Source organism: Gopherus flavomarginatus, chromosome 11 (assembly GCF_025201925.1).
Source record: "Gopherus flavomarginatus isolate rGopFla2 chromosome 11, rGopFla2.mat.asm, whole genome shotgun sequence".
Classification (NCBI taxonomy): domain Eukaryota; kingdom Metazoa; phylum Chordata; order Testudines; family Testudinidae; genus Gopherus; species Gopherus flavomarginatus.
The window spans coordinates 17,169,503-17,179,495 of record NC_066627.1 but is presented as its reverse complement, the minus strand read 5'-3'; the positions used below and the strand labels follow the sequence as shown (position 1 = coordinate 17,179,495).

At 48.6% G+C, this 9,993-nt stretch overlaps 1 protein-coding gene across 1 annotated transcript; it reads left to right on the top strand.

The window, feature by feature from the left end:
* Nucleotides 1–313: 313 nt before the first annotated feature.
* Nucleotides 314–9,448, top strand: LOC127031296 (angiogenin-like). Its single transcript, XM_050918045.1, has 3 exons — nucleotides 314–450; nucleotides 2,812–2,903; nucleotides 8,802–9,448. The coding sequence occupies exons 2-3, from the start codon at nucleotides 2,829–2,831 to the stop codon at nucleotides 9,294–9,296; spliced, it is 570 nt and encodes a 189-aa protein (XP_050774002.1). The 5' UTR covers nucleotides 314–450; nucleotides 2,812–2,828; the 3' UTR covers nucleotides 9,297–9,448.
* Nucleotides 9,449–9,993: the final 545 nt, after the last annotated feature.

The following is a 9,993-nucleotide window of genomic DNA, read 5'->3' as shown; positions in this document are numbered from 1 at the left end:
GTGAGGTCTCCACTTACAGTCAGTAGCCCACTGGTCCTGGGAATCATTGCGGGATGAGTGGATGGCTATTATTTAAGGGGTTATGCGTCTGTGTTGAAAATTACATTCCCAAGGCAAGGAACCAGGAGGTGACATATCTTGGCAGGCTCCTTTCAGACAAGAAGGAACACATACTTAACTGCTTGTCTGGCCATTGTGTGCCTCACAGTAAGTTTATTTCCATTGCGAGCCAGATGCTGATTAAGAGATTGCAAAATCTACAAGGAAAAAACAACAACCAGCAAGGAGGCAAACTGTTTGTGAGTAAGGGCAATGGATTGGTCTGATAGATCTAGAGGTGCAAACAGACACCTGGGACCCTTCACCAAAGAGGCAACCAGACAGCATGACTTGTCCCATGAACAGATGATCCCAGCCAAGCCCAGCCAGGAAACATCAGAAGGACTTTGGGTGAGCTTTGCTCTGAAAGTATCTAGCAGAGTAAGTCTCAGTTCTGGAAGGTGGGGTATGATGTTATTTTAAACGTCACCATTTGTTTCCCAGCACTACTCCGTGTTGCTACATGAACCTTTGTGCTTTGTTAACTACACTTTCACTATACACATGTCCAAAGGCTGGGGGCTTAAACAGAGGTGAAGCTAGTGCTGCTTCTTTGGAAGCAGTGAATTGGTGAATATTACAGGCATCTAGCGGATATGGGGCTGGACGGTCCAGGGAGATGCTTGGGGGTTGGCGTATGTCTAGCATTAGCCTGCAGAGGGATAGCAGGGCCTGCACAGCTTGAGAGAGGAGTGCTTGTGTTTCCCATAGTGTCTGGAGTTGCAGAACTTCCACCCACTAAGGGCAGGTGGTAGCACAGTTACCACATTGGATGGGGGCACCCAGGGTCACATGCCCCTCCAGATTTCTGCCAGGGTTTGCCAGCCAGGCCCCGTCCCCATGCAGCAGCTCCTAGAGCTAGCAAGCTGCGGCTGTGGGGGGAAGCAGCAGCAAACAGCTGGGAGGTGCAGGAAGGAGCCAATCTTTAAGTTGTGTCTTCCTCACTCTCAGCTGGTACCTGCTGTCTTTGGACAGTAGCAGAGTGCCTTCCAGCCATGCTACCCCAGGCGTGCATCAGAGTGGCGTAGTTGGCAGGATTGACACCCTGTTTCCTGGATCACACTCCAGGTACTGATCTACCTGATAAAATAGAGACTCAGAGATTCAAATGTGAGACAGTTGGAAACAGGTGCAGAAAAAAATATGGTTTGTTATTTTCCATCAATTTGTTTCAGCTTAGGGAAATAGAGCACAAAAAAAGAATGGGATGAACAAGCCAAAGCCATATGCTAAACCCATCAAATCACAGTTGGAAAAACTGTGAACAGGGGCCATGGTTTGGAGGTTACAGAGAAAAAGAGGAGATGAAATCTCTACTCGTGGAATATGATAAGTATCATGGAGAACTGATTAATCCATCCAAAGGGCCTGAAGTTGGGGGGGCAGGGGGCATGCTTAGGAAACCAGCCTGGCACAGGTTGCTGTGGGGGAGCAGCCTTGCTGTTAGAATTGACCCAGATGGAGATCAGAAAGCTGGAAATAAAGCAGTGGAGCGAAAGCGGGTAAAGAACGGGAGATGGAAAGGCAGAATTCTGGGCTTACAAAGGCGGAACCCTCAGCCTGTGGGAGATCTGCCCCAGGCATCATCCAGCTGGCGTGAACTGTGCCTGAGTTACAGAGAGACAACTGCATCAAAATTGTTTTACCACCTGTGAGGGGATGTCCTCCCCACACAGGACTGGCCAGGCAGGTATATGAACTGCACAAGCTTAGCTGTGTAGGAGAAAAACATAGTTCTCACTCTCAGGTTGGGTGCAGCAAGTCAAGTACTTTATTCTCTAGCAACTATATGGAGAGAGAGAGTGCACTAGGACACAGGGTTTCCCCCACCTAGGCAGGTCTCTCTCCAGGTAAACAATTACAGCAAGCATTTGTACCTTTTGTTACATACAATAATGAGCAACAGCTGCATTTTGTTTATACATAGGTCATCCTGATATCTTATTTTTCTCACTTATATTTAGACTACAGTTTACATTCCATACTTATCTAACCCAAGGTCACAACAACTTCTCCCACAGTTCTTTCCCACTCACCTCACACAATCCTCACTTCTACAAATCTGGTGTTGTTATGGTTACAGCTAGCCTGACTCTTGCTCACAGAGGGGACTGTTTGCATTGAAATCCCCTTCAAATCCTTGTCGGTTCTTGCTCTACCTCCACACCGTACACACCCATCTCTCTATCTCAGCCCGGGGTGCCAAGTATTCTAGTATCTGATTACAAGATACAAAGTCTCTCAGGCCTTCCAATGGGAGTTACTCATATGATACCAGGCTGACATCAGACCCGAACTGGGTTTGTACTTGACACATTGGCTGGTGAATATTCGATGAAATGGGTGCTGTGCTAATGCTGGGAAACCCAGCTCAGAAAAGCCAGGCCATTTCAAAAGTAGGAGGCTCCTACGCCAATACTGACCCAGTAACATTTCCGAATGCAGTGTCTATTTCGCCACACAAACGAGAGATTTATATTGAAAAAAAAAAAAACAGAAATGGAAAAATATGCTCCAGGTTCAGTGTGGCTAAGTCAACAGGAGAAATCTGAATGTTTGATAATGTTATTGTGGAGAATGTTGCCTGTCGGACAGAGTTAAACACAAACACTGAACCGCTGGCTCTGAAAAGTCCCTCATTGGGTGGGTTTGACTTCTCAGTGTTGCCAAATGTCCCACCAATGTATTTTTCATCCATCCCCCATATAACAGGCCTCCTGGAGGGAAAGATGCACAGAGCCGTCACCTCAGCCATGCACAAGGCTTGGTCTCCTCTCTGGGCAGAGGCCACGGGACAGACTCGGGTAAGTCACAGTCCATGGGGTGGATGGTAGCAGAGCCAGCTTAAGGATTAAACTGATCTCATGAGACAACGCTCTTACTTGCCATGGTAAAATGGTGGGGAGGGGGAACAGGTGCTGGGTCCCCACACATAAAGTAGAACTCTCTGTCCTACTGCTTTAGGTACCAGACCTTATTCGCCTCCCAGAGTGAGGAGCAGAACCCAGGATTCCAACCCTCTAGCTCTGACCCACAGGACCCCACTCCCTGCCGGAGATAGAGTCCAGCAATCCAGGCACCCAGATCCTGTCCACCACTCTAACCAGTAGGCACCACTCCTGTCCCAAAGCTGGGGATAGAACCCAGGAGTCCAGGCTCCCAATTATAGCCACTTGGTACCATTCTCTTTCCAGAGCTCAGAACATACTGCTGATGCAGAAATAACTGCTTTTAACTAACTCTTTATCTTAAACAGAACTCTCCTTCGTTAGCCAGTCATGAGACTAGCCCTCACCCCAGCCCATTTAACAGGGCAGCACCCTAGCCCTTGAGCTATGGAGCCAAACAGCTTTGGCCCCTGCCCACCTGAGTAAGGAACCACTATGAGCCCTGGGGCTGCCTGGCTGCTCCCAGCCTCTCTCACACCCCCAGCTGGGTCAGGAACCATCTCCCTAGAGGGATCCTCCTCTTCCAACTGAACAATCAACTGTGCTTTAGTGAGCTTTCCAATGTGCAGCCCTCTCTCTCTGCACAGCTCTACAATTTCCTTCTGAAGGAGATGGTTATAGACCATTTCCATGCTATTCCCAAGTGGTCATGGACTCACAGGCCTGTGATCTCTCAGCTCCTCATGATCCCTGTGAGAAACCCCTTGGGTGTGACAGCCCTTCTCAGGAGTCCACCTCTCATGAGGTTAAGCTGTAGGGGATTTAGGCACCTACATGGTTTGGCCGCAGCTGGACGGGGTTGGGGATGCCCGTGGGGCCTGCTCCTGGCACTTGGGGATGCGGTGCTCCAAGGAGTGAGGCTGCTGACTCCCAATGAAATCAGTGGATGTCAGGAGCCTCCATGGGAGACAAACTCCTTGCCAGCCTTTAGCTCTAGGGGCCTTTAGGTGCCTAAGCCCCTTTGTGAACCTAGCCCCTGGGGCTGGTCCATGGGAGTTGAGCACCTCACTCCCTTAGGTCTCATGGAATAGCTCAGCCTCTCCAAATAGCAGAACAGGACACAGCTACTCCTCTCTCCTGACTGGGGATGGGATGTTGATGTCACAAGTTGGCAGAGCCCCCTTGGTCCTGTCTTAAGGGCATGGTTGGCTTGGGCTAAGCCCTTTGTGCAGGGGAGAGCTCCCCACACTATGGGCCTGAATGGACACAAACAGGGTCAGAGTCCATTCCAAGATCTGTTTCACAGGGCCACTGGCCCCGTGCATTGACATTCCCGGCACTGGTTGCACAATGCTGCCCATTCCACAGTGTTAGCTGAGCCTGGGAGTCCCTCCCCCCAGCAACCACTCACAGGCTCTATATAACAGGCAGCTACTGGGGGTACAGCATCAGCGACACTCTGAAGACAGCTCGTCTATTCCCCAAGGGAACAGGAGCTGAGGAACCAGGACTTTGGCCAGGAGGAGACCACGCCACGGTTAGTTCCGGAGCTGATCTGAATCTTCAGGCCAGAGAGCCCACAGGTGTAGACAGAGGTGATGGCTCAGTTAATTGGCTGTGAGAGGGCAGAATGTCTGGTGGTGAGGGCAGATGCAATTGGATGTCAGAGAACTTGGGTCCTCTGCCCAGCTGTGGGAGGAGGGGAGGTCTAGGGGTTAGAATAGTAAGGGGCTGGGAGCTGGGATTTGTGGGTTTTCTCCTCATCTCTGGGATGAGAAGGGACTCCAGTGAATTAGAACAGTGAGGCTGCAATTTGGGGTTCCTGGGATCTAGTCCCGGCTGTGGGAGGAGAAAACAATCAAGTAATCAGAGGAGAGGAGGGGGGAGTCTGGGAGTCACGACACCTGGTTTCTATCCCCAGCTCTTGAATAGGAGTGATGTCTAGTGGTTAGAGCAGTCCCCCCCACGCACACACTCCAGGGGATTAGTTTTTGGAGTGGAATCCATTTTAATCAGGACTCCTGGGTTCTATCCCCAGGTCTGGGATGGGAGTAGGGTCTAGTGGGTTAGAGAGGGGTGAGTTGAGACTCAGGACTCCTGCCTGTAGGAAAGAATATGTCACCTAGAGATTGGAGCAGAGGGCTCAGCAGACCCCACCGTGGTTCCTCTGAGCACTGCAGCAGGAGTTTCTACCAGTTTAGATCTTACCTGTGAGCTGCAGAATTTCAGAACACAACGCAGATCAGAGGGGTTGGGTCAGCTCATGCAGAGAGGGAGGCTCAGAGCTCAGGCTATCTGCCCATTTTAAAGTATCTCTTTAAAGGGGGAATAAAGATCTGGGTTGAGAGGACATAATCGCCACAGAGTGACATTCAGTCTCCCATGGTGTGCAAAGTTGGGCTGACTGTCCGACCAGCACTAGCTGGGTCCTCCGTGGGATACTTCGAATCCACTGATGCCGAGGGCATGAGTTGCTGCTTCTGGACGACTGTGACTGGGGTCTGCAAAGGGGCCTAAGGGAGCTAGGGATACTCTTGCGGGATTTGGTCACCTAACTCTGGAAGGCTCCTTTCAAAATCCCAGCTCAGGTCCCCCATCTGACAGACTCAAAAACCTTTGGGGATCAGCTATGAGAGAGAGGGGAGCACATGCAGGGAGGTGGGTTACAAAGCAGTCCTGAGTGAGGGGAATCTCTCGGGGGGATCTCTCTGGGGATTAGTTTTCAGGTGGGATCCATTGTCCAACCCAGGGGGAGATTTGAGACTAGTTCTTGCCTTGTATCCCTTCCTCACCCATTTTCACAAGAAGTCCTGTAGAGCTGGGATGTTCACACTCTGAACCACCCTCAGCGAATTGCCTCCCCCCAGAACCATTCCTAGATTTTAAAGCCAGAAGGGGCCATTCAATTATCTAACCTGACCTCCTGTATATCACAGGCCAGAGGATTTCACCCAGTTACGCCAGCACTGAGCCCAGTCACTTGTGTTTGGCTAAAGCACCTTCCACAAAGCTTTCTAGTCTGGATTGGAGCCAGCCAGAGCTGGAGAAGTTGGAGTTTGTTCCCCTTAGTTGTTTGTTCCAATGATTCCTCATCCTTACCATTAAAATCTGGGATCTTATTTCTAAGTTCAATTTGTCTGGCTTTCAGCCCTTGGTTCTTTCTCTGCCATTCTCTGCTAGATTGAACAGATCCTGAGAGCCCGGTGTTTTCTACCCAGGAAGGTCCTTATACACTGTCATTACCTCTCAGTCTGCTGTTAGATACATTAACAGAGCAAGCTCTTTAATTCTCTCACTCTCAGGCATTTTCTTCAGCCCTTAAATCATTGTTGTGTCTCTTTTCTGCTCCTCTTCCCAATTTTCCACATCCTTTCCGGAAGGTGGACCCAAGAACTGGATGCCGTATTCGCAGTACGCCAGTATCACTCCCACCAACACGGTATACAAATCACCTCCCTGCTCCTACAGTCTAAAATGTGACTAGGGAGAAACAACCACAGAAGGAAAGGAAAGCGAAGAGAGGGCTTCAGATCAATCTTTCCTCTATTTACCTGCCAAGTGAAGAGTTCAAGGGTCATTGTTTCCCTAGAAAGAGCTGAGAACAAAAATAATTGTGTCAACAGCAGAGTTTTCTGATCTCTGCTTGGCTAACAGAGACAAGGACTCCTGTTTTGTATAAAATAAAACAAACAAGCCATGTCTCCTTTTCAATACAAAGTCTAGACTGCAGGTGTATTAGATTAGGAGATTGCAAAATGCCCTTATACCGTGGGGATGGGCGAGGCATTCAAGGGCTAAGGTGAGGCTGGAACTAAGAGCATCAGCCCCATTTCACAGAAGGGGAAAGCAGAAGCACAGAGAGGTTAAGTGACACAATAAGTACCAGCAACATCTTTTAGGACCATCAGAAACAGGAAGTCTTCCAGACAGGCAGTAGGGCCTCTGGACAACCAAGGTGCTGAAGGAGCACTCAAGGAAAACAAGGCCTTTGTGGAGAAGCTAAATGAATTATTTGCCTCCATCTGCACTGCAGAGCATGTGAGGGAGTTTTCCCACACCTGAGCTATAAGTTTGGGGTGACAAATCTGAAGTATCATCCCCCATTGAGGTGTCAGCAGAGGAGGTTTTAGATCAAACTGACAAACTAAACAGTGATCAGTCCCCAGGAGCAAATGGGATTCACTGAAGAGTTCTGAAGGAACTCAGATATGAAATGGCTGAACTGCTAACTGCCATATGTAACCTATCATTTTAATCAGCCTCTGGAGCAGATGACTGGAAGGTTGTGAATGTAATACTGATTGTTAAAAAAGGCTCCAGAGGTGATCCTTGCAATTACATGCTAGTAAACCTAACTTCAGTACCAGGCAAGCTGGCTGAAATTGTAATACAGAACAGAATTATTGGACACATAGATAAACACAATTTGTTGGGGAAGAGTCAACATGGGTTTTTTTAAGGGAAATCATGCCTCACCAATCTACTAGAATTCTGTGAGGAGATCAAGCATGTGGACAAGGGTGATCCAACTGATATGATGTACTTGGATTTTCAGAAAGCCTCTGACAAGATCCCTCACCAGAGGCTCTTAAGCAAACTAAATACTCATAAGATAAAAGGTAAGGTACTCTCATGGATCAGTAAGTGGTTGAAATATAGGAAACCAAGGGTGAAAATAAAGTCATTTCTCACAATGGAGAGAGATGAACAGCGGGATCTCCCAAGGATCTGTATGGGGACCTGGGCTATTGAATATATTCATTACTGATCTGGAAAAGGGGATGAACAGGGAGGTGAGAAAGTCTGCAGATGATACAAAATTACTCGAGATAGTTAAGTCCAAAGGTGACTGCGAGGAGTTACAAAGAGATCTCACAAAACTGGGTGAATGGGCAATAAAATGGCAAATGAAATTCAATGTTGATAAATGCAAAGTAATACACACTGGAAAAAAGTAATCCCAGTTACACATAAACCAGGATGGAGTCTATATTAGCTGTTACCGCCAAAGAGATCCTGGAGTGTCCATTGGTAATTCTCTGAACATTTCTGCTCAATACACTGCAGTGAGCTAAAAGGCAAACTGTATGGTAGGAACAATTAGGAGGAGGATAGAAAATAACACAGAAAATATAAAAAAGCTGCTATATAAATCCAGGATGCACCCATGCCTTGAATACTGTGTCTAGTTCTGGTCACCCCATCTCAAAAAGGACATAGTGGGATGGGAGAAGGTTTAGAGAATGGCAACAAAGATGACCAAGGGTATAGAACAGTTTCTATATGAGGAGAGACTAAAAAGATTAGGGCCATTCAGCTTAAGAGACAACTTGGTGGGATATGATAGAGGTCTATTAAAATAATGGCTGGTATGGAAGAAGTGAACAGAGCAATGTTATTTACTCTGGCACACAGTACAAAACTAGGAGCTACTCGATGAAATTAATAGGCAACAGATTTAGTACCAACGAGAAAAAGTACTTCTTCACACAATGCATAATTAATCAGTGGAACTGGTTGCCAAGAATATAAACAGGTTAAAAAAAAACCTGGATAATTTTATGGGGGATAGGCCCATCAATGGCTATTAACCAGGATGGTCAGGGATGCACCCCATGCTCTGGGTGTCCCTGAATCTCTGTAAGAAGCAAGGAGTGGAAAACACAGGTGGATCACTGCATAATCGCCCTGTTTTGTACCTCTACCTGAAGATCTGGTACAGGCCATTGTCAGAGGCAGAATATTGTGCTAGATAGACCATGATCTGACTCTGTATGCCTGCTCTGAAGTTCTTATCTCTCAATGTGTCCTCAGGACCATCTGGCTGGAGCCATGGCTCTGAAAATGACCCCCGTGCTACTGCTGTTACTGGCTTCTGCACTGGTGCTGCTGGGAGCATCAGCCAGCCAGGAGCAGTATGAGCGGTTCCTCCTTCAGCACTTTGATGCAAAGCCCAAGGGTCGTGATGACCGCTACTGCAACAACCGCATGCGCTACATGATGAAGGAGGACAGGAGGAGGGACAGAAATCCTGGGCCAAAAGTCTGCAAGGAGACAAACACCTTCATCCATGGGAACAGCGACGATATCAAAGCCATCTGCACTAGCCGTGGAGGCAGGAACTATGTAACCAGAACTGGCCAGGCCATGCGCCAGAGCCTCAGATCATTCCAGGTCACCACCTGCACCTGGCATGGAGGGAAACCCCTCGACCACTGCCAGTACCGGGCAACCCGGGACTCAAGGATGATCGTCATTGCCTGCGACGAGCATGAGCACCCGGTGCATTTTGCCGAGAGCCAGATCTGACGAGGTGATGAGGAGGCAACTCCTGATTCCCTCGGAATCTGCTGCTGCCTCTTCTGGTGCAGCGATCTTGGGCTGAAATGCCCTGATCACATGTTGCTGCCCCCAAGTGCCCATTATACAGTATAGCCGCCCCTTTCCACTGCTCACCCACTGCTGCCCCACTGCCCATTATACAGTATAACCTCCCCTTCCCCACCCCCACCCTCTGCTGCCCCTAGCGCCCAATACACAGTATAGCCGCCCCTTCCCTGCACCCACCCTCTGCTGCCCCTAGTGCCCATTATACAGTATAGCCACCCCTTGCTGCAACCCCCACCTTCTGCTGCCTGTATGTCATCTCCCTGCCGTGACAAATAGCGGCCATCTCAAACTGTGTCCTTTCACTAAGACCTATCTGTCAGTTTCACCCTGTTGGTGTTGCGTATTCAGTCTAAGAATGAATAAGCCTCACATTTGTCAAGTGTTCTATTCATCACTGTTCTCTTCATCATTTTTGAACATTTGTCTCCTGCCTGCCATTCTCTGTGCTCCCTAAACTCAATAAAACTTGAAACCTGCAAAGCAATTACCGTGTCACTGTAAAGGAGTTGGCACTTGCCTCTTGCTAGTGTCCCCTGTGTCTGGCTGCTGCTGTCTGCAATCACTCAGTTTTTTCAGCAGGGCACCACCCACCTCTCGAGACTGCCCCCTCCAGCCG